At 46.8% G+C, this 25467-nt stretch overlaps 1 protein-coding gene across 1 annotated transcript in view; it reads left to right on the top strand.

Annotated features, from left to right (window-relative positions):
- The window catches only part of PSKH2 (protein serine kinase H2), a 128277-nt gene extending 103420 nt beyond the window's left edge, over nt 1-24857 (top strand). Inside the window, exon 3 of the mRNA XM_078685600.1 lies at nt 24460-24857. Within this exon, the coding sequence (XP_078541726.1) occupies nt 24460-24768 (309 nt within the window). The 3' untranslated portion in view covers nt 24769-24857. The remainder of the gene's footprint in view (nt 1-24459) is intronic.
- Nucleotides 24858-25467: the final 610 nt, after the last annotated feature.

Genomic DNA, 25467 nt, shown 5'->3' on the forward strand with positions numbered 1-25467 from the left:
CAAGATCGATGAAGCGGGGTGCACCTTCCCTCGGAGATTTCACACGAAGTTCCTCACGATCGTCAGGCTTTGGACCGGTACCGCTGATGTCGCCCCACGTTGGGCGCCAACTGAAGGACTGGACTTTTAACAGAACCAGCGGTGCCAGGGAACAACACCTATAACCTTCATGGGATACCTGTTTCGGCGCACAAGTGACAGAGACACGGGACACTTCCTTCGGCGTCAAAGATCAGCGTTTATTTACTGCAGGGAAACAAGAGTCATTAGAAGTACATCGGCATGTAGGTTCTGCGAGTCTGCTTCAAATTGCATATGTAGGTCGCTCTCTTTTATACAAAATGTTGCCTTTGCACACCATGTGAACAAAAGATTACAATCCAGTTCCCACAGTAAACTTCAAAAGGGTCGCTTTCATGTTTTCAGAATCCCGGAACATAATTACAGTAGAAATGCCGGTTCCCCACTGTGAAAAGCACATCTTCCCACCGTTAGGCACACCCATTAGAGTTGTAAATGACCAAGAAGAAGAGACAAGAGCAGCTGCAAGGAAGTCAGACATGTGTAGAGGAAAGAGTGTGAGGGTAGTATCGGAAACATGATCGTAGGATCAAAGAGTTGAATCCTATCGCCTGTACGGTTGTCACAATAGACCGGCACGACCAGATTACCCTCAAGCTGAGCCATCTGCCTTCGCTGTGTCATTCCTCCGGCCATAAAGACGCATGAAAGGAGTATGCGTCTTTCGCACGGCTTGGGAAACAGAAGGTCAGGAGGCGAATAGTTACCTGCTCGCTGACTACGTGAGGGCAAGAAACAAAATGGGTGCCGTATCTAAAATGGAACCCGAGGGTTCAGATGAAGAACACGTAATATTAGGCGAACCCTATCAGGTAGTGTAGCGAAAATGCGTACACTTGCCGAACTCATCAGTTACGGTTAATAATTTTTACGGAACCTCACAGCTTCGATCTCTGATCAAATCTTTTCAAGACAAAGGTGCTCAAGCATATCTTAATAACCCCGCAAAGCTAAAAGTTGTACATGGCGGCCTTACTAAATGTTTGCTTTCAGAGATCAAAGCAAAGGCGTACTTAGATCAGATCCCTTAATTTGTTTATTAGGATATGAATGAAATTGAAAAACTGCTTTGTGTAATTAATGGATTATACACTCCTATACATGTTTAGATGATGGGTTATCTCTGTTAAATATTTGTATCATTATGGGGGTGTCTCACGTCATATATTGCACCGCTACTGATTAATTGTCCCGTTTATTTTTTATTCTCTTCTTATTAATCCTTTTCTTATCCATCTCCTTCTTATTTAATGTTTCTTTGAAGCGGTTGCTCCGACACAATGCTGTGATCACATCACTCAGACTCTGGTTGAGTCTGATTGCACCTGCCACATTTCAAAGTTTGGTGAATAAAGTCCTCACGGGCCTGGATGACTACTGTGCAGCTTATCTTGATGATATTGCTGTCTTTAGCTCCACCTGGGAAGATCACCTGATCCACCTGAAAAATGTTTTGGAGGCCCTGCAGAAGGCAGGCCTAACTATCAAGGCTACTAAGTGCCAGATAGGGTAGAGTCAGGTTGTGTACCTTGGCTACCTTGTAGGTGGAGGCCAGGTTCAACCACTGCAGAGCAAAATCCAGACCATATGGACTGGGTTGCTCCAACCACCCAGACTCAGGTCAGAGCTTTCTTGGGCCTGACAGGGACTATAGCAGATTTGTCAAGGGGTATGGTTCCATTGTGACACCTCTGGATGACTTAACTTCTAAAAGAATGCCTAAGAAAGTTCGGTGGACAGTCAGCTGTCAAAAGGCATTTGATGACTTGAGCAGGCCATGTGCACTGCACCAATTCTGCAAAGTCCTAACTACTCCAAAGAATTCATTGTTCAAACACATGCTTCTGAGTTGGGGGTAGGGGCTGTGCTATCATGAATGAAGAAGGTCAGAACCAGCCAGTAGCTTTTATTAGCAGAAGGCTAAACACTAGAGAGAAATGTTGGTCAACTATTGAGAGGGGAGGCCTTTGCTGTGGTTTGGGCTTTGAAGAAGCTGAGGCCATACTTGTTTGGTACTCACTTCACAGTTCAGACAGACCATAAGCCCCTCTTATGGCTAAAACAGATGAAATCCCAAACTACTCAGGTGGTCCATTTCCCTACAGGGGATGGACTATACCGTGGAACATAGACCTGGGAGTAACCATGCCAATGCAGATGGACTCTCCAGATATTTCCTCTTAGAACATGAACACTCAACTTGCCAAGGTTAGTTTAATGTCCCTGTGTTTGAGGGGGGGGGGGGTTGTGTAGGAGAGTAGGGTCTTCTTCCTATTATTTCCCACACTTTTTGCTGTGCTTCACTGGTTTTTCGACTTTAGTATGGCTGTGGCCCTGCTAATCAGGCCCACGGCCTAGCTGTACTCTCTCTAAATTGATACCATGCACATACTAGATTGGTTACTGAGGCACCCTTGTGAGCTCCTGTATGTGGTACCTTAGGTACCCAGGGCAATGGGACCCCAGAGGCCTACCAGGGGCTGTAGCATGTATTGTGCCACCCCTGGTTAACCTTCCAAACTGGCACCACAGGTCTATACTTACAGCCTGGGTAAGGTGGTGTAATCATCCCTTACTTAGATATAGTATACCTATATCTATATACATATATAGACACATATTAACCTAAAAGTCACTCCTATGGCAGGCCTTGACAATCCTGGAGCCAGAGTGCTTGTTTTTGTGTGAGAGGGGGCCCTAGCATGAGCTGAGCCCCTCTGCAGCTTTCGGAACCATGTCATTATAGCTGTTCTATGATATAGCCATACCATATACTCTTCAGTACATTATAATCCTCGTGTTAATGCTAACTTTGGTTTGGCCTTATCTAAACATGTCGTGTAAGGTGTCAAACACTTTGGAATACTACCCCCCCCCCCTCGGCCAGTTCTGGCGGCGGGGGTAGTATTTAACCCTTCGATAGGGAGAAAACATGTAGTTACTGGTAAACCCGGTTAAAGTTAAACAGAGCCCCAGCATCACAATATGGATGCTGCTGCCACAGACACGAGTCTGCCCTCCTGCTGCTGGGCGAAACTCCGGCAGGGGAAGCCTGGACAATAGGTTTCCTGTCCAGGGAGTTGCTGGCACCTCCCCAGACAGGCTTTATTGTATTGGGGCAGGGTGGGTTGCATTCAGTGAATGCTTTTCAGACACTGCCTGGGGCAAACAAGGTGCTCCATGCATTTCCCAATCAAACTGGTTGCTGGGACGCTCTGCCCCAGCTCTGGCACGAAACTGGACTAAGGGGAAGGGGTGTAACCACCCCCTTCCCAGACCCACCCATAGCAGGGACCTTAGAGTTAGTCCAACCCCTAAACTTACTATAAGTATGACCTTCGACATTCCATTTCGACTGGAAGATGAAAGAAATCTCCCTTGTGGTCAAGGAGTGACCACCCTGTTCAAACAGGCACCAACTGCATCTTTGCCGGTCTGCATTTTCGAGGCTCCTGCTGGATCCCGAAGAATCCGCGACACAGTACACGGACTTCCAGACATCTCTGACAGTGACCTGCACTCCCAGGAAAGCTGAGACCTGTAGCGGACACAAGAGACGTGGGACTGGAACTCCTGGACATCCTGCATCTTTGCAACTGCACCTACTTCCCGAGGTATCCTGAAGTTGTGCATTGAAGTATTTGAAGCCCCTACCCCGAGCACCTTTTGTACCGAAGCTCAGAGGCCTACACTCCACGAGTGTCCCGTGGGCCTGCTTTGTGCATTTCCGCTCGAGGCCCCCTTCGCGGTTCCTAGTCCGTTGGCTATCGAGCCACCACGAAGGGCCATCTTTGATTTAGTGAGCTTTCCTGCTTGCTCCAGACGTGCTCCCACTCCTCTCCAAAGGAGGAGTCCCTCAGACCTTGCTGGTCTGCACAGAAGCCAATCTTGTCATCTTGCATGGCTTGCTGTATCCAAGGCTTGTTGGGTCCAATCCGGATTCCGACACCGCAGTCAACTAGATCCTTCGTGGGACAGCTAGAATCCTGCTCCTGGTCATCGTCGATGCCGCCTGGTCCTCGTGGCTGAAGAGTCAAGCTTCACCTCTTTCACCTGAAATCACCCGACATCGGCTGGCATCTTCTCCTCACCATCCTGGTCACTGGCTAGTGACCCAGACTCTGTCCCCTCTGCTTTCAGGTTCTTCACATCTCCGATCCACCCTTGGATCCACCCGGACACTTTTCCTCTGGTCGCCTGCAGCATTTCTTCGCAGCTCTCCATTGGACGACGAAACCTGACACCAAAAGACACCTATGCACCCGTCTTCCCTGGGTGAGGTAACGCGAGTACTCCGGTGCTTCCGTGGGTCTTGACTCTCGAAGTGTCCTAGTCTAAAAGGGTTCCATCGTAGTTCACCTTGAAGTGCCCTTAATCTTTAAAATTGTAACTTGTTCGTTCTCCATAGAAAGTCAAGGGTGATCCGCGGCTGTGTTTAGACACTGCACGCGTCCCCCGTGGGCCTCCTGCATCCTAACCGTGGGTGGTTATAGGTAGCCCCTGTGGTTCTACAGGCCCTAGGCCTGCTTTCTAACTCTCATGTGGTTCTTATACCACTATTTTAGTATATGGTTTGTGAGGCTCCTAGGGCTTAAGGTATACTGTGCAACTCATTGTATGCTAATTAAGTTCCTTGTATTGTACTTTTACTTCTGACCTCATAAGGAGTCCAGAGGGGTTGTGTTTAGAATAATTACATATATATTTGATATATACCTTGTGTGGTGTGCTTTCATTTGCTAATTCAAGAGATTATAATTGGTAAAACAACTAGCTTAACTCGCCTCTAAGTCTTAGCCTGAAGGCTGCTCTCCACAGCTACCACTAGGATAGCTTCCTATAAGGTTGACTTTACAACCTACCATCAATAAGGGTCGTTTGGACTGGTGCAAGGTGCCCACTTGAATAGTGGACATCATATACCAGGCCAACATCTCACAACAGGTACCTCTGTACAATCTCTTGCACACTCCTCACATGAAGGTGCATTGCTGGTCTTCTCTTAGTCGTTTGTGAGAGAGAACACCTTTATTGTGTAGGAGGTAGCCCCAAATAATCAATATGCCTCCCCACAGTTGCCGCCCCTTTTACTGCTGGTCAGCCCACTGGCCATATCAGATAGCCACACATGCAACGGGGGTTAGGAGGTTGGCATGGTCTAATGCTGCTCACTGGGAGGATCAAATATACCAAAAGCAATTTAATGTGTGGGAGAATATACATGAAATAGGGGCTACTCTCCATGACATAGCTGACACCGTTAAAGGACTCTCACAGGTGAAAGGCTGATCTGTGCCTTAGATAACATTGCAAAATGTTACCAAGACAGATGCATGAAGTACATCTTACAGCTTTTACGGAAGAGAGTGCAAGAGAACAAACCATGAAGATGATTGAGCCAATAAGTAAAAAATGCAAATGTCACTCATCAAGCCAAAACATGAAGGAGGTTCTACAGAGGCAACACAGATAGAGGGGACACAATACCTGCCAACCTCACACCTCTCCTACAATCACTGGCACCACATTCACCTGAACCACCTCCAGCTCTCTAACCTCCAACCCCACCAACTCAGTCACTCACAACACAAGACCATTCTCACTCATTCTCACCACCAGAATTTTGTGAGTGAGGTAGTAGGAGAAACCACCTAAATAACTGCTTTTTCTGTAAAACAACTGCCCTATTCCACACACAGCCACTGCCATAAAGTTTGCCTATTAAATCTATATGCTTAAAAAAAATTATAAACTGTGTCTGTTGGACTTGGCCCTTTTGGCAGGTTCACCCTGAAACTTTTTGCATTTTCCTAGCCTGTTTCTGTAACCTGGTGTTGGTGATTTTAGGCCTCTTCGCACTTTTTCACTGTGGTCCAGTGCGTGCGCTCTCTGTGTATGTGTGGTGAGAGTGGCCTGCCCTCCCATAGGAATGCATGGGGAATATGTGTGTCCATGGTAGTTCCTGATGTGTGGGGAGTGCAGGGGCGAGTTGGGTATGTGCGAACTCGTGAGATTAAATGCTGCGCGATGATGTGTGCTGATTTATTGTGTCTAGTGGAGAAGTGCCACTTCTAAAAGTTGTTATGTCTGGGCAGTAAATGTGAATTGACTGTCTGGCTTGTGATTGGCTGGAGCTGGCTGGTGTGCTTGGCTCCAGGAGTCAGGATGGGTCTGCTCGGTGGTGAATGGGGAGATCTGCATGTTGATGGCAGGGAGGAGTTGCAGCTGGGACCTGAAGAGGGCTGGACCTTCCCTCCACAATGCTGGCTCCACCCCCAGTGGTGTGTCTGATGTCCCTGACCCATCCTGGGAATAGGCAGAGGGGCTGAGCAAAACAAAGTGCTCCAGAACCAGTTGCATCTGGTTCACCCCTTGCCTGTACCTTTGGAGACAAAGGATTTTGTGTATAAAAAAGGGGCTGTGTCCCCATGAAAATGTTCTTGTGCTCAACTTGAAACAACCAGGGGCATGCTGCTGCTGGGGCCCAGGGGAAGGCTTGCCTCCCTGGGCCCTGCCCAGCCCCTGGATGCCTAGGAGACCTTGTTTCTCTGGGACCCTGCTGCCCTCCTCATCTGGGAGAACCCTTGTTGCTGTATGCCCTTATTTAGGGACCTTGGGGGACTTTAGGCTTTGTCCCTTTCCTCGGGACTTTGGTTGCCTCTAGTGCTGCTGGATGCGCTATCCTTTGATGACCCAGCAGAGGAGAAGCGTGGGCTGCACAGCGTGATGCTGCAGCCCCTTTACGAGGGAATCTCCAGCTTAGGGATTTCCCCGAAATTGCTCCACTGCGGGTGCCCAACCCGCTTATTTAATTATTTTTGTACACGGGTGTCCACCCCGTTTATAGCAGCACAAGCGGGTGCCCACCCCGCTTCTACTTTTATTTTGCCTTCGAGGGAGCCTACCCCTTGTTTTGCCCCTTAAAAGCTCACCGCTGCAGCCCCTCGCCCGCGTGCCTGACTGTGGGCGGGGCCTGGAGTGTCCCAGTTCCGCTTCCCGCTTCTAGGGAGAGCTGTCCTACGCCGCATTGGGCGCGAGGGGAAGAAGGTGGCCGATGGTAGCGCGGGGCTCCCCGAGGTGAAGGGAAGCCCCGTGCCACAGAAGAGGTGCTGTCGCGTTGCCCGGGTGAAGAAGAGACGGCCGCGAAGAAGCCGCATCGAGCCTCGCGGGCTCTGCTCTAAGTCCCGGTCCCGAGATGGGGGACGGGGTGAATCAGCACACGGACGAGGCAGGGCTCCCATGAGTAGGGAGAACCCTGCGTGCCGCCACGACGAGAGGAGTCGAGACCGGAGCATACGAGGAGCCCAGCGAGTCTCCAGAGCCCGGTGAAGAGTTGTGAAGAGGCCCCTGAAGCACCCCGTGGGTGCTTGCTTGTGCTAGGGGGGCATTTAGGGCGGCCCCGGATGGCAGTGGGCCGCCCCAACGTTTGAGTTATCTCCCGAGCCCGAGGGCTCCAACAATGGCCCCAACAACTTGTAGAGGCAGGAAATTCTTCTAAGGAATTATATAAAATATTACAAGCATTTGTAAAACCTGTAGCATGTGAAAGCCCTGATGACTTTTCCCAACTCCTATGTGACGATATTTCCCTGTTTTTTGAAAATAAAATTCATCTGATTTATGAGAAAATAATGAAGGCATCTGGCCAAAAGAACCAAATGAATGCCATCTTTACTCCTCCTATATCCCCCAAGCAGAGAGATATATCATTAATGGCATTTCCAGCTGTCAGTAACTCAGATCTATCTTTTCTCTTTAGTCATATCAAATCGGGGTCTCCTGAAGATCTCTTGCCCGCCAAAATAGTTGCCCCCCTAAGTATCTTACTTGGACCCCAGATTCAGGATATAATAATAAATCAATCGCTCAGGGAAGGATGTGTGCCCACAGAGTGGAAAAAAGCAGTGGTGAACCCTATCCGGAAGAACGCGGCACTTCCTTGGACAGACCTCACAAACCTGCGACCCATCTCCCTCCTGCCTTATTTTGGTAAAATGACCGAGAAGCATGTGAATTCCCATCTGTCAAAATACATCGAGGCAGCGGAGGGCCTGGACTTTTCTCAATCTGGGTTCAGGCCCAATCACAGCACCGATTCTGCCCTCCTCTCAGTGACCGATACCATCAGGATGTCACTAGATGGAGCAGCCTCTATGATTCTAGGGCTGCTGGATTTATCCGCTGCCTTCGACACGGTGTCGCACGAAATACTTCTCGGTCGTTTGAGAGAGTTGGGCATAGGAGGTGTGGCTCTGTCCTGGTTGGAGAGTTTTCTCTCAGGCCGCTCGCAAGGAGTCAGATTGGGCTCCCATCATTCCACCTTAAGGGAGCTCACCAAGGGAGTGCCACAGGGCTCATGCCTAAGCCCCACACTTTTTAATGTATATGTGGCCCCCTGGCAGACATTGCAAGAACATATGGGTTCACCCCGGTGTCATACGCTGATGACACTCAGCTTTTATTCCCCTTCCATACCCTAACTCCCGCAATACAAAAATCTTTTGCGGAAGGTATGAGGGCCATATCGGACTGGATGGCTCTAATTTGCCTCCAGTGCAACGTGGACAAGACGGAGGTTATGCTATTCGGGGAGGCCACGCTTTTGTGGTCACCAGAATGGTGGCCCCCGGATTTGGGACCAGTCCCCACTCCCAAACAGACTGTAAAAAATCTTGGTGTGCGGCTTGATAAGGCACTTCTGTTTAAAGAATATATCAATCAAGTAGCAGGGTCCTGCTTTCATGTCATCGGACTGCTACGACGTGTCTTCCAATTCCTACCTGACAACTATAGGAAAACTCTTGTCCAGGCATTGGCAACCAGTAGGCTGGACTATTGCAACGGCCTGTTTATTTCGGCCAATGAAGAACAACTACAAAGATTGCAGGTAGTCCAGAATACTGCAGCGAGACTTATTCTCAATGCTCAGCCAAGGACTGCTTCTCATCTTCTCCTGACCAAACTCCACTGGCTGCCGGTCAGGCAACGTGTAAAATATAAGATCTGCTGCACAATACATAAATGTCTGTTTGGCATGGGACCTAAGTACTTGAAAGAAAAATTCCATCACTACAGCCCTGGGCGCACGTTGCGCTCTAGTAGCCAACAATTGATCCAGGTTCCAAGAATTAGGAAGGCTAGGCAAGGAGGCCGAGCTCTTTCCTATAAAGGCCCTATTCTATGGAACTCACTTCCCCTTATTTTAAAACAAACTGCAAATTTCTTGCTTTTTAGGAAGAAGTTAAAAACACACCTATTCTCGACTCCTTAAGATATTATTCCTTTTCTTCTCTCACAGCTTACTGGTACTATGAGGCCTCCTTGGAAAAGCGTAAGCGCGGAGATACCCCTACGGGGGTCGAATCCTGCGCTATACAAGAATATAAATAAATAAAATATCTAAAGGGCCCCAGTGTGGGTCTCGCGGGCCAGAAGGGCCTGTGTTCTTGCCCCTGAGGGCCCCAGTTCTAGGGGGAATGTGTATTTACAGAGCCTATGTGGCTCCAACGGTTCGGGCCATATTTGAGTATGTAAGGAGCCAGTGTGCTCCTGGGCACAGTTGATTTCAGAGCCAGAGGGCTCCAATGCTGCACAGTTTGGCCCCACTATTCTAGAGCCAGATGGCTCCACCATGAGGCGCAATTCAGGAGAGAGCCCCTGAGAGGGCCAGAGGTGGCACAGTGGTGCCAGTCCCCCCCCCCAGCTGCGCAGCACTTAGTACCAGCTGCAACGTTTAGGCCCTGTTGTTGTTCTCAGCTGCCCAGCAAGTAGTGGGCAGCTGCAACATTTAGGTTTTGCGCAGTGGCGCATCCTTGACCTTCGCTGCATTGGCAGGGCGTCCTGACATTCTGGACACAGGGCATTTGAGCCCCTTCTTGGATTGCCAGTGGCCAGGGGGGACTAGTAGAGGTATAGGGCGCAAGGCCCTAATGTGATTTATGTGCTCTAAATGTGGTGCTAGGAAATGTAATGCGTTTAGTATGTGTTCCGCACCCTGTGTTGGATACCTCTAGATATGGTTTAGGCTTATGAGGCTGTTTTACTTATTTAGGTTTGTGTTAGTGAGATTGTACTTCACTGTGCGATTTACGCCCCTAAATGTGAGTCATACTTAGGAGGTAAGGTCTAATGTGTTTAGACTAGTGAGAAATTGCATAATGTGTTTATGCGGGTGAGGTTGGCGCAGGATATAATACGCGTCTGAGGTGACTGTGCATACTGTAGTTTATGTTACAGGATGAGGTGGAGCACAGTGATTACCAGTGGCTACTGGTTGTAGGTGTATGATCTATTTTTACTTGTACCAATTTCTGCTAAGTGTTGATCCTGACAGTGGCCCACAAGGCCCTGTCCTGTGTAAATAATCCCTTGTGAATATTGCCCATGCCAGTTGGCACAATGTACATTATGTGATTACTATCTGATGTGTTATGAGAATGCAAAAGCTATTTTTATGTAACCTTGTGTGAAGTTCCTTTTGTGGGGTGCCTGAGATGTAGTTACTGTGTGCGTGCGCAAATGCTTTACACATTGCCTCCGGGATAAGCCTGACTGCTCGTGCCATGTCACCAAGGGGGTGAGCGGGGGTTATCTTTGGCGTGTAACTCCCTTGCCCTGACTAGAGTGGTGGTTTCTGCCTGGCTTTGGCGCTAGCCTTATTAAACCAGAAATCCCAGTTCTAACAGTGTCTATCATTCATCTTTGTTGAATATTTAGGGCCTGATTACGATGTCAGGATTGCAGCGGTACTGGAAGCGACCGACCTCCGGTCGGCGCTCCTTACACCACTATTACAATGCGACCGCATAAGGTGCATCGCATACTCCCATTTCTCTATGGGAGCTTGAGGTGCAGCCATAAACCGGTAGTAGAACACGCTGCCATGGAGAAATGGGAGATTCTTGTAATCCCTGCACTGTGTGGCAGGCACCTTGAGGGTGCCTGCCAGTGCATGGATTAAGTGCCCCCTAGCCCCCCAACTGGAGGCCCTGGAAGAATGGGGCTCTGCTAGGGGCCCCCAAAGTCGCTTTCCTACAGGCTTTCCATGTCAGAAAGCCCAACATGGAAAGCCTGTCGGAAACCAACATCGTAATCCCGAGAGCAGAAACGCCATCCTCAGGGATTACGTTGGGGCCTCTGACTGGTCGACGGGCTTCTTGAGCCCATCGGAATCAAGCCAGAATGACCGTCCGGTTTCAATTTCGACCACCTACATTGTTAATAGGCAGTGGTAGTCGGAGGCTTTCTGACCGACATTATAATTTTTTATTTTTTTTACAGAGGAAAGTGGTATGTCTATTTGGTTGTTGGGTTACCTTTAAAGTGTATTACATTTAAACTTTTCATTCTTATATTGAAAGCATTTTTAACTGGCAAAAAATGTATTTTGTCAGCGATGCAATGCATTCATCTTCAATTTTGAGTACAGGAAATAACACTTTAAAGTTTGAGCTATAAGAACATTTTATGGAGCATGAAACAAGGTATGTTGCCTACAAATAGTGTTTGGGAAACTAAAAACTATCCTTGGGATTGGTTAAAATGAAATAATATACAGTCTTAAAACAAAGGGTAAATGCTATCTTGGAGAGGGAAGTGGTTATATGATAACACTCCAGGAAATGTCAAGGGAACCAGTGTATGTACAAAGTGGGTAAAAATGCCAAAGTCCATAAAGAGTCCAAAAATAAGAACCCACTATACTAAATTAAACTTAACTCATTCCTTCAAGCCAGAGTGTGTGGCAGAATCATGTTCCTGGTCTGAGGCATTGGTTTCTGGCCAACCTCGATCTCTGCCTTCACAATAATGTTAACGTTTTCCTCGGATGCGGGAATCAAATGGCAGGCTGTAGCAGGATGGCAGGCTGTAGCAGGACCGAATATCACATGGGAAGACTAAAATAGAAGGGTAGCTGGGGAAACAGGGATCACGGTGGAACTGGAAGACAGGACAACAGGAGATGGGGTGAATTGGGGGGGGGAACATGTTAAAAGATAACTATCAAGGAGGTCATGAGACCACATGAAGTTCAGAGCTGTTCAGTGATCATGTTAGATCTTACCAACTAAGTCCTAGAAATCTCAAGAGATGGTTCCCAGAACCACTTTGATTGGTCTCGGGGCCTTCTTGAGGGAACCCAGGTACCCCTATTCAGGTGAAAGGGATTAGGCTGCAGAAAGGGAGTGTGGGTGTTACGGACAGAAATGTCCCTCAACTCTAGTTTTTCTCGGTGGGCACTTGGAGGAGTAGGTAAGGCATGGACTAGGGGTGAAGCTGGAGGCCCCTGTGGAATGGGGCCTCAGGTGTTAAGGTGTTAGGTGCAGACCCATGTGGTGTGGGTTGCTGCTCTTGAGACACCACAGGATGGTCTTGCACAAATAGGAGACTCAAGATCTTCCTTCTCCTGGCTGGTGGTATCCGCATTAATTGCCCACTAAGTGATCTCTTCAGCCTGCCTCTGCCTCGTGTCTCTTGGCGATAGATCATATGAGTCTCAGGCCTGATGTTCTACCCCCTGCTGGTGATGGCCTCCTTGTCCTTGCTGGTGGTGTTTACTTTTCGTGGCTACCTCTGAACCGATGATCGTAGTTCTTACACATGGTCCTGCAGGGATCTTCTATGAGCAGTTTGATCAGATGAAACGCAATGTGAAAAAAATAGAGACTTTTACATTTCATTGGGTCAATAATCCATATCTACATACCTTTAGCTAACATGAATTTTTCCCACTGTACATGTGCTGAAATTCTGGAGTATTTAACAAACATTTCACTATCCTCTGCTTTTATACACATATTTTGATATTTACAAATGGAATATTCACTTAATATCTACGGATTCAGTTATTCAAAGTAGAAGAAAGAGTTGTAATAGGAGTAGATGTCATTGTGTAATCCAGCTTAAACTCTTGAAAATGTAGATTTTCAACAGATTTAATTTCTGAGAGAAGAGAGTTTTTAAACTACAAAGCCTTTTTAACATGAAATATTCCACACATTGTTAATTATTGTAAACTTTTAATGTAAAGTAAGGTAAAGGTACACAATGTCAGCATCACATAAAGTAAAATGAGCAAAATGGAACTTTTACAGAATTTAAATGTATAACTTGGGCTTAAAGTTTTATTTTGACAGAAATTCCGAGTTAGTTAAAAGCATTTCCAAAATGTTGAGATCAAATGATCAGTCATTTCAAACTGAATAAGCATGAAAAATGCATGTTAGGAAAGATAAACCTTTAAACCTTTCATATAATTTAAAATCAGGTTACATATAATGTAGAAGTTTACAGCCCCGCTCAAAGTGACTATGATAGGTGCACAGCTATCAAAACGCATGACCACTTAGGTGGTTAATATTAATATACATTTAATGTTTCTCTGTTGCTCATACCCTTTCATCTGAACATAGAGGGTCAGCCAGGCAGCTTTCAGGACCCTCTGATACAGTGATGTCATGCAGTGGAGCCAAAAATGTGGCAGGGGGGACACGATCATAATATCCTGGAACTTAGCACTTGCCCAGCGACGAAAGTCCTCCAAGTGATTGTGGCATAGCTTCCCTTCTTCGGGTGTGGTGTGCCATTGCACAGCAGGTTGATGCGATGTCCTTCCAGATTTAGACCTGAGATGAATTGGTCAGTGGGATCTCTGGAACCATATAGAGCTGAGGGTACTTGTTGACGACCCCTTGGCTGATGATGTTTCATTCAGGTTCTGAGGTAGGTGCGTCTCCTCAAGTCTCTGCATGCCCAGGAGAGAGATGATTGCATGTACCTAGAGCACAACAAAAACTGAGCTAATAAACACATCGTATGTATGCCCCGTTGTGCATCTGCTGAGATGCTCTGGTTGGAAATCTGTAGGGTGTGGGGCACTGAGCTAAAAACTGAGCTAATAAACACATAAAAACAGTGATTGTTGGTGTGCGAAGTAAGAAGTATAGTATGTTTGCCCTAAAACAGGGGTGTACTATGTGAGATTTTGTGATATTATGTTACTAATAATAAGTTTTAGAGTGTTTGAGATGATGAACAGTGAACTGGCTTTAACTAGAGCATGTTAGTTGATGACATTATGTGAAGGATACAGAGTGTATCAGGATGGTAAATATGGACAGTGTGTTAGTCATCCACTATTCATTGTTGACCAGAGATAGTCCAAATAAGTGGAGCAACCAAACCATCTCAAGAGAAAATATTAGGTAACTAGCTGATGCTGCACCTTCATACCCTGAACTCTATCCTGTGTCTGCTCCTGGGTGCATGGATGTGGACATACATCAGGGTAAAGATCTATATGTATGTCCCATTGCATGGTGATGTTGTAAGACACACAACAGGCTACAACAATCTTGCACAAAGCTCCAGGGGAGTACAGCACCCCCGTTGTATGGTCAAGACATCTCAATTTATTTATTTATTTATTTGCGGGTTTATAACGCGCTTGGATCACCTCCCAAAGGAGTATCTCCGCGCCTTTGGCATCCTTCCTACACATAGACAGTGAGTACAAGTCCTATCTAATAATTTTGAAATAGAAATGTTTTTAGTTGTTTCCTAAACAGAAGAAATTCCTTGCAGAGTCTTAAAGCAAGTGGGAGGCTGTTCCACAGCGTTGGACCCGCAATTGAAAGGATCCCAAAAGTGCTTTCAATAGTGGCTTGTCTATTGTTCGTTTGCTGAGATGCTCTGGTTGGAGGTCTGTAGGGTGTGAGGAGATGGATAAATAGAGTATACCCAGCATCACCTACAATAAAGACGTGTGAAGTGTTTACAAAAGAGCTTCTATTATAATTGCAATACTTCATGGCCATATATGTGTAGTTTGTGTCAGGATAATGTGTGTGTGAAGCGGAGTTCGGTTTGTTGGGGTTAAGCCTAAGGCAGTGACTGGTTAGCCAGGATTAAAGGATGTATGACGTTACAATGCATACTTTTACAACGCATACCTTTACAACGCATTTTTTACAACGCAACATCCATTACAACGCATTCCATTACAACGCATGCCCTTACAACGAATTTTTAATAACTACCTTTACAACACATTCCATTACAACACATACTACCTTTACAATGCATACCATTACAACACATACCATTACATTGCATGTATGGTAAGTATTGGATAGTGTAGGGGTAAAAATTACTATTCTAACTCCAGGGGGGTGCAACAGTAGGGTAAGTGTTGGATAGTGTAGGGGTAAAAAATACTATTCTAACTCCAGGGGGTGCAACAGTTGGGTAAGTGTTGGATAGTGTAGGGGTAAAAATTACTATTCTAACTCCAGGGGGTGCAACAGTAGGGTAAGTGTTGGATAGTGTAAGGGTACTGTGCGTTGTGATGGTATGCGTTGTAATGGTATGCGTTGTAATGACTGCGTTGTAATGACATGCGTTGTAGTGGTATGCGTTGTAGTGTCATGCGTTGTAATGGCATGCGATGTAATGGATGTTGCGTTGTAAAAGTTTTGTTGTAATGGTAGTGCGTTGTAAAAGTTGCGTTGTAAAGGTTGTTTCCCGGATTAAACTGTGGAAAGAGTACTATTTAAGTGTTGGATATCATTAGCTGATGACATTTTCATGTAGAGTAGGGTGTCATCTGTATAAAGATGGTAGGCAGTTCTGCCTTATTCAGGATCATCGTAAGAGGTTAAATAGGGCAGGGGATAGGATTGTTGTGATTGGCTTTTCTGTTGAGGTGTAGATGTTTAGTTTAATTAGCTGAGAGCGTTGGTTTAGGAAACCACTGAAGGTCATTCAAGTCTGACTGATTGTGTGCCATATTATCAGACGGTCAAGCACAGGTTAATTTAGTGACTTTTGTGGTTCACCCTGGCAAGGATTGTGGCTGTTGCTTGAGAAAGGCTCACACCCCCCTCAATCAACCACCGAATTTCTCACAAATTTCTACTTCTGGGAAATTGGGGACCTACTACTGTTGCAGGTTCTCCGAGGTGCTGTTTGCAGATTCTCAGGAGGTGCTGTGGAAGCCTTTGTGATTTCATGGTGGTCAGAACTGTAACTCAATTGTAGGAGTAAAACTAAGAGAATTTTTTTTCCGACACCTTTTGAGATTCATGCCCAGAACGTTTATAAAAAGAGTAACATACATTTTGAACTCACACTAATTTACTTCTTTCAAACTTTTAAAAGCTTACAGCAAAACTTATTTTGATGCTTACAAATATTAAACTGCCAGAAAAACAACCACAAAACAAAAATCCAAACTAATTGACTTAAAGTGCAAACTATCCCAAGAGCTCAATCTGAAAATAAATTTGGTTTTAAATATGCCTCACACTATAATAATGTTTGTGTGTGACAGAGTGCCTGGTGAAGGACCATTTACACTTTGGATGCTTCACAAACTGATACAGCTTCTAATTATTATCTCAGAACGTATGCCATGCTCCTTTTCACATGCTACTGTGGAAAGTAATTAAGATCGGAGAGAATTTTATTAAGAAACTACTTATCAAAAATGTAGTGAGAGATTATCATGTTGATATCCACATGATTTGGAAGATTAGCAAACAACTCAATTTTTGCACCATTGCATTGTATCCCTGATCTGACGGGTAAATACGCTAAATAAAACTCAAGAGTCTGATTTAGATTTCAGTGTAATTGCACTCTCAACTTAGAGATGCCCAGTGGGCATCTCTGACTATTGGCAGGACCTGGCATCATGGCGGATCCTGCCAATGTACTGAAAATGTGCTCTATAGCTCTGTGAACATGATAGTGACAACTGGCACACTTTCAATATGTTTTTTTGATTTTTAAAGCAAAATCCCTAAGTGTGATTTTCTTTTTGAAACTAAAAAAACTTTGACCCCCCCTCATCATGGAAGTTTTCTCCCATGCTGTGGGGATCTATAAGAGTTTTTATTTTCCCTTACTGCCACCTTTTTAGGTCTCGACCTAAAGCATTGCTTTTAGCAATGCTTGTTGTCGAGATTTCTAGTAAGCGGTCTGAAAGGTCTGCCAACGGCGGATCACGCACAGTTCATGTGAGAAAGGCGCATGCACAAACCAGCCACGTCACAACCCACCATTTGTCTGTGCCTTGGAGACTTCAAAGATGCCGCTCCCCAGCCCGCCGCATCAGACTTCAAAGGAATGCGCTCCCGCCCCGCCCCCGCCACAGCAATGCCTAGAGCTTTTTAATTTACATTCCTTCCCATCCGGAATCCACTTGGCGCCCGGAGTTCAGTGGTGAAGCTGCACATTCACTTATAGTGTGCTGCATGGCACGTGATTTTTCTGAACACTAGCATAACTTTGTAGGCTGCGCTTTGGTTGAGTGTGGACGCTATTCATACTATAGATGCCTTTGGACTTTTCCTTGTCTGTTCTACATTCTGCATGTGATTACAATGAGGCATTATGGGACTTGCAGTCCTGCTTGTTTCAACATGCTATTCATGGATCGGCACTTGAGATCATAAACACACATTATGTGCCACTTTTCGAAAGTCTGGCATATGTTCTATTGACTTTAAGCTTCAATCGCACCTACTTGTTTATATTTAACTCGGCATTGAGCAGCCATGCATTTTATTTCAATTATGAGTGTGTTTTACGGGCTTAGCTTTGAGCGGTTTCTATGCTAATTGAGGGATCAGCTGTACTTAATCCCATCTCCCTGATGCCTCATGTTTACGCAGCATCTTCATTTTTAAATGTTATACGAAAGAGGTTTGCTCAATTTTTTAAGATATATGATAACGACAGCAGATGTTCTTATATAATGAAATAGATACATTTCCAGTACAATTGTCAATTCTATACATTGCATGTATATTTCAGTGGTCCGATGATGCACTTTGCAGTTAATGGATTTATGTTAAATGCACTATGCGTTTTTATAATTGTTTAGTTATTATTATGACCACTTATTTTATCGAATGTATTTCACATGTATGTATTTTGCGTACAATTTCGCTCAGTTTTAATCCGTGTGTATCTGTTTTCAAAAAGTTGGAACCAAGATCTGTTTTCTTTGTCTATGATAGTGACATAGTATAAATGTTCGCTCACCAGATTGAACAAGCATCCCGCTCCCCCGCCACAGCAGTGCAGAGAACTTGTTTTTTTGATAGACTTCCTCGCCTTTCTGTGTTTGCCCTCCCCTTAACCATACCCTCGCTCACGATTGGCTATGGCGTAACCTTTCACTGTTGACGTAATGGAACTACTATTTTAACTATAAGTTAAAATAATAACTTGTTTAGCACTTCGTGGGAGTGCACGTCTTGGTTTTTAGGCAATTGCATCGCTCGCTCTCCACTGGAAAGCAAGACTGCCAGTGCTTGTTTGTTCTCCCAGGTTTTCGCAGATCCCTGCCCTGCCTCCACACCCAGCAACACTTCTAGAGGTCTTGCTTAACGCATCTGCTGACTTCCATGACTGCACCACTCCAGGCTGCATTGCGCCTCTCATTAGCCGGCTCCTTTGTGGTGCAGAAGCACAGCCTGCTGCGAGCCGGACCGCTGGGCATTACACACTTGGCTCCAGTGGCGTCACTAGGGGGTGCGGGGGGTGCGGCCCGCACCGGGTGACACCAACACATGGGGTGACACCAACTCTGCACTGCAGCCTCGCCTCTGCTCCCACCTTTACTGTCGCTCCCTGTGCAAGCTTGTTCCTCATGAAGTTCACACTCGCCAGCATCTCGCAGGAGATCTGCAATGCTTGACTGCAATTTTCTTTGCTCACAAGGCAACTCTATAGCAGCCTAGCTCATCTGAGGGTGCATGGTTTCCTATTTTTCAGTATCTTGCAGTCTTCAGTTTTCCAGTGAACCAGTTCCAAATTTCAGCTTGCTCTTCACTACAGTGCCACCTGTTGCTCGCACTCTTGTTCATACAAATCCAGGGAAGACAGATGGAGTAAGAGAGAGAGGGAGACAAAGGGAGTTAGAGGGAGTAATACAGAGAGAGGGAGCTAGAGAGAGCAAGACAGAGAGAGAGGGAGCAAGAGGGAGTAACAAAGAGAGAGAGGGAGCTAGAGAGAGTAAGACAGAGAGAGAGGGAGATAAAGGGAGTAAGACAGAGAGAGAGAGAGCTAGAGTGAGAAAGACAGAGAGAGAAGGAGCTAGAGGGAGTAAGACAGCGAGAGGGAGACAGAGGTAGCTAGAGGAAGTAAGACAGCGAGAGAGGGAGCTAGACAGAGAGGGAGCTAGAGGGAGTAAGATAGAGAGAGAGGGAGCTAGAGCGAGCAAGACAGAGAGAGAGGGAGCTAGAGGGAGTAAGAGAGAGAGAGGGGGCTAGAGGGAGGAGGACAGAGAGAGGGAGCTAGAGGGACTAAGACAGAGAGAGAGGGAGCTAGAAGGAGTAAGACAGACAGAGGGAGCTAGACGGAGCAAGACAGAGAGAGAGGGAACTAGAGGGAGCAAGACAGAGAGAAAGGGAGTTAGAGGGAGTAAGAGTGGGAGCTAGAGGGAGTAAGACAGAGAGAGAGGGAGCTAGAGGGAGTAAGACAGAGAGAGGGAGCAAGACAGAGAGAGAGGGAGACAGAGGGAGCTAGAGGGAGCAAGACAGAGAGAGAGGGAGCTAGACAGAGAGAGGAAGCTAGAGGGAATAAAATGGAGAGAGAGGGAGCTAGAGGGAGTAAGAGAGAGAGAGGGAGCTAGAGGGAGGAAGACAGAGAGAGAAGGAGCTAGAGGGAGTATGACAGAGAGAGAGGGAGCTAGAGGGAGTAAGACGGAGAGAGAGGGAGCTAGAGGGAGTAAGACAGAGAGAGAGGGAGACAGAGGGAGCTAGAGGGAGCAAGAGAGAGGGAGCTAGACAGAGAGAGTGAGCTAGAGGGAGTAAGACAGAGAGAGAGGGAGCTCGAGAGAGTAAGACAGAGATGAGGGAGGGAGCTAGAGGGAGTAAGACAGAGAGAGAGGGAGCTAGAGGGAGGAAGAGAGAGAGAGAGAGGGAGCTAGAGGGAGTAAGAGAGAGAGAGGGAGCTAGAGGGAGGAAGACAGAGAGAGAGGGAGCTAGAGGGAGTATGACAGAGAGAGAGGGAGCTAGAGGGAGTAAGACAGAGAGAGAGGGAGCTAGAGGGAGTAAGACAGAGAGAGAGGGAGACAGAGGGAGCTAGAGGGTGCAAGAGAGAGGGAGCTAGAGGGAGCTAGACAGAGAGGGGGAGCTAGAGGGAGTATGACAGAGAGAGAGGGAGCTAGAGGGAGTAAGGCAGAGAGAGAGGGAGCTAGAGGGAGTAAGACAGAGAGAGAGGGAGACAGAGGGAGCTAGAGGGAGCAAGAGAGAGGGAGCTAGAGGGAGCTAGACAGAGAGAGGGAGCTAGAGGGAGTAAGACAGAGAGAGAGGGAGCTAGAGGGAGTAAGACAGAGAGAGAGGGAGCTAGAGGGAGTAAGACAGAGAGAGAGAGGCAGACAATGGGAGCTAGAGGGAGCAAGAGAGAGGGAGCTACAGGGAGCTAGACAGAGAGAGGGAGCTAGAGGGAGTAAGACGGAAAGAGAGAGGGAGCTAGAGAGAGTAAGAGAGAGCGAGGGAGACAGAGGGAGCTAGAGGGAGTAAGACAGCGAGAGAGGGAGCTAGACTAGACAGAGAGAGGGAGCTAGAGGGAGTAAGATAGAGAGAGAGGGAGCTAGAGCGAGCAAGACAGAGAGAGAGGGAGCTAGAGGGAGTAAAAGAGAGAGAGGGAGCTAGAGGGAGCAGGACAGAGAGAGGGAGCTAGAGGGACTAAGACGGAGAGAGAGGGAGCTAGAGGGAGTAAGACACAGAAAGAGGGAGCTAGACAGAGAGAGAGGGAGCTAGAGGGAGCAAGACAGAGAGGGAGCTAGAGGGAGTAAGAGAGAGGGAGCTAGAGGGAGTTAGAGGGAGTAAGACAGAGAGAGAGGGAGCTAGAGGGAGTAAGACAGAGAGAGGGAGACAGAGGAAGCTAGAGGGAGCAAGACAGAGAGAGAGGGAGAGGGAGCTAGACAGAGAGAGGGAGCTAGAGGGAGTAAGACAGAGAGAGAGTGAGCTAGAGGGAGTAAGACAGAGAGAGAGAGAGCTAGTGGGAGCAAGACAGAGAGAGAGGGGGCTGGAGGGAGTAAGAGAGAGAGAGGGAGCAAGAGGTAGTAAGAGAGAGGGGGCTAGAGGGAGTAAGACAGAGAGAGAGGAAGCTAGAGGGAGTAAGACAGAGAGAGGGAGCTAGAGGGAGTAAAACAGAGAGGGAGCTAGAGGGAGCAAGACAGAGAGAGGGAGCTAGAGGTAGTAAGACAGAGAGAGAGGGAGCTAGAAGGAGTAGGAGAGGGAGCTAGAGGGAGCAAGACAGAGGGAGCTAGAGGGAGTAAGACAGAGAGAGAGGGAGCTAGAGGGAGTAAGACGGAGAGCGAGGGAGACAGAGGGAGCTAGAGGGAGTAAGACAGCGAGAGAGGGAGCTAGACAGAGAGGGAGCTAGAGGGAGTAAGATAGAGAGAGAGGGAGCTAGAGCGAGCAAGACAGAGAGAGAGGGAGCTAGAGGGAGCAGGACAGAGAGAGGGAGCTAGAAGGACTAAGACGGAGAGAGAGGGAGCTAGAGGGAGTAAGACAGAGAGAGAGGGAGCTAGACGGAGCAAGACAGAGAGAGAGGGAGCTAGAGGGAGCAAGACAGAGAGGGAGCTAGAGGGAGTAAGAGAGAGGGAGCTATAGGGAGTTAGAGGGAGTAAGACAGAGAGAGGGAGTAAGACAGAAGGAGCTAGAGGGAGTAAGATAGAGAGAGAGGGGGAGCTAGACAGAGAGAGAGGGAGCTAGAGGGAGTAAGAGAGAGAGAGGGAGCTAGACAGAGAGAGGGCGCTAGAGGGAGTAAGATAGAGAGAGAGGGAGCTAGAGGGAGCTAGACAGAGAGAGGGAGCAAGACAGAGAGAGAGGGAGACAGAGGGAGCTAGAGGGAGCAAGACAGAGAGAGGGAGCTAGACAGAGAGAGGGAGCTAGAGGGAGTAAGATAGAGAGAGAGGGAGCTAGAGGGAGGAAGACAGAGAGAGAGGGAGCTAGAGGAAGTAAGAGAGAGAGAGAGAGCTAGAGGGAGGAAGACAGAGAGAGAGGGAGCTAGAGGGAGTACGACAGAGAGAGAGGGAGACAGAGGGAGCTAGAGGGAGCAATAGAGAGGGAGCTAGAGGGAGCTAGACAGAGAGAGGGAGCTAGAGGGAGTAAGACAGAGAGAGAGGGAGCTAGAGAGAGTAAGACAGAGAGCGAGGGAGACAGAGGGAGCTAGAGGGAGTAAGACAGCGAGAGAGGGAGCTAGACAGAGAGAGGGAGCTAGAGGGAGTAAGATAGAGAGAGAGGGAGCTAGAGCGAGCAAGACTGAGAGAGAGTGAGCTAGAGGGAGTAAAAGAGAGAGAGGGAGCTAGAGGGAGCAGGACAGAGAGAGGGAGCTAGAGGGACTAAGACGGAGAGAGAGGGAGCTAGAGGGAGTAAGACAGAGAGAGAGGGAGCTAGATGGAGCAAGACAGAGAGAGAGGGAGCTAGAGGGAGCAAGACAGAGGGAGCTAGAGGGAGTAAGAGAGAGGGAGCTAGAGGAGTTAGAGGGAGTAAGACAGAGAGAGAGGGAGCTAGAGGGAGTAAGACAGAGAGAGGGAGACAGAGGGAGCTAGAGGGCGCTAGACAGAGAGAGGGAACTAGAGGGAGTAAGAGAGAGAGGGAGATAGAGGGAGCAAGACAGAGTGAGAGGGAGCTAGGGGGAGTAAGACAGAGAGAGAGAGAGCTAGAGGGAGCAATACAGAGAGAGAGGGGGCTAGAGGGAGTAAGAGAGAGAGAGGGAGCAAGAGGGAGTAAGAGAGAGGGGGCTAGAGGGAGTAAGACAGAGAGAGAGGAAGCTAGAGGGAGTAAGACAGAGAGAGGGAGCTGAGGGGGAGCAAGACAGAGACAGAGGGAGCTAGAGGGAGTAAGACAGAGAGAGAGGGAGCTAGAGGGAATAAGACACAGAGAGAGGGAACCAGAGGGAGCTAGAGGGAGTAAGACAGAGAGAGGGAGCTAGATGGAGCTAGACAGAGAGAGGGAGCTAGAGGGAGTAAGACAGTACCTAACGCCGTACATTTACGACAGAGGTGGTCCATGCGGTAAGTCGTGAGGGGGTGACACCATGAGTTACCCGCACCGGGTGACACCAACCCCAGTGACGCCACTGCTTGGCTCGTTTTATGACCTTCTCTTTCTGTTGTCCTTTTGTAAACCCGGATCTCCAGGGCAGTAAATACAATAAAACAAATCTCTGCTTCACAGATTCCATGTTACAATCACTAGGACCTGGCTGCAGCGCCTGCAGGCTGGTTTGTGCACCGAGACATTACCTCAAAACAAGGATTTAGAACGTCCTGTTTAGCAATCATCCCCTCACACTCCCAATGATCCCAGACCTTCAGCTTATCAAGGGGTGGCCTCGCATTTATTCCAGGGGTTCATCTTTTTGGGCACATATATGCCCCCCCCACCCCTTTTTTTTTGCTTGCCACAGACCATGCCTCAACCGCTTGTGTAAACGGGCACAAGAGACAAAGTTCGTGCAAAGTTCGTGACATTTATTAATGTAATGCTCTAAATATGGAAATAACTCTCCCCATCGCAGAGCACAGATTTATTCCTCTGAGTGTTCTTTTATAGTGCACTTAATCAACATTAGGAGGTCAGCAGCTGTACTAATATGAAGAGCTTTCACATTACATTGTTCTCAGTTCGGCGGTAAATGTTTCCATATTAAACTATCGTTTTTTTTGTGGATTTACTTTAAGCTAGTGGCATTATAAATTACAATAACTTTCATTTAAGTATTAATTGTTCGAAAAAAATTAAAAGCCATTGTTATTTGTAATATCAATACATGTAAGTCCCGTAAATACAACACAGATTGCATTACAAATGCTATAGGTGTCACATTTGCGAAAGTTATAACTATTGGCATTGTAAATGACAAAGCTATTAATTTAGCTATTTTCAAAAATAAAACATAAATTAAAAAAAATTCATTTACAATGCCAATAGCTCAAACTTTCCTAATGCGAGACCTATTGCATTGCAAATGCTTGTTGATGGGGGTATGTGAAAGTAAAACCTGGCCTTTACGACCATCCACTCTAAATGGGGCAGCCCTTACTCTGTCAGGCTGTCAGAGGAGTATGTTAACAATGGAGTCAGAGTTGTCTTTGTTACTGACATATTGAAGGTCCTCCTGACTCTAAATGAGGTGGGCGGACCTTCAGTTTGGTGGAGAAAGGTACTAACTCACCATTGTGATGGAGTACCCTCTCCACCAAACTCTAAGTCAGGCTGTAAGTGGTAAGAACACAATGCAAACAATTCTTTACCCAGTAAGACTGGATACGGTTTCTGCTCAGAGCAGTGCATTTCTTTTTGATATCTTCATTACATTTATTAAACTCCACTTTTGTTTCATTTGTTTTAGCCATGGCCGAGTGTTTCCAATCTTGCCAAGGACTTTATAGATCGGCTACTGAATGTTGATTTCAACGATCGCTTGTCAGCTAGTGAGGCTCTACAGCATCCCTGGATCAAGACTATGGCTGCTTCTTCTTCTCTGAAGAACCTACATCGGTCCATTTCACAGAACCTGAGGCGCAGGGTCTCCTCCCGTTGTCAGAGTTCAAAATCAGCACAATCATCCAAATCTGGTTACTCAGGCAAATCCCGGCGCTTATGGGAGAGAGGAATCTTGGAACGTGACATGCTTTACCAACCCCATTATGAACAATGACTTTTTAACCATTGAATTTATTATCTACTTATGTAAACTATGCACCTTTGAGGTAGATGTGAAGCTAATTACTTTCATGTTTTAATCTATGAAGTTGTCAACACTTGATTGATTCTTAAGCCTATGTCAAAGAGTGAAAACACGTGCTCTCACGGTAAAGGCCCGATTTTCAGTGTATTTGCTGAGACTTACTCTTGGGGTACTTTTTGCTTGTTACTGAATTTCTGGCTGATTTAAGGAGATCAGTACTAGGCCAGGAGTACTACACAAAGAGTCACGCCAACTGATAGCCAAATATTGGCTTTGGTGAGCGTTTTGGAGCACACCTTATGGCGTTAGCCACTCCTATGTATACCATTTTCTTTATATATGAAACCAAATTAGATTCTAGTATTAGAGGGTGGTCTTTGTTCTTAATTGTCGCAAGTCTACTACAAGGTTTAGAGCGATTTATACTTGTTGCTCAACATGATTGGTTATTGATATTGGGCAACCTATTTACTTTCCGCACTTGGAATGCTTTAAATGTATGAGAAGCTGGAAAGAACTTGAGAGACAATCTGGATAATTACCTGAAAGCAACATGAAAATACTGTTGACAAATAGATCTCTTCTCTTAGCAAACGCTGTAGGCCAGATTCACATAGGTAAGCTTAGATGTTTAGTCTAAACTTATACCGAACGTAAAATCTTACCACT

This window comes from Lissotriton helveticus, chromosome 4_1, assembly GCF_964261635.1.
Source record: "Lissotriton helveticus chromosome 4_1, aLisHel1.1, whole genome shotgun sequence".
Lineage (NCBI taxonomy): Eukaryota > Metazoa > Chordata > Amphibia > Caudata > Salamandridae > Lissotriton > Lissotriton helveticus.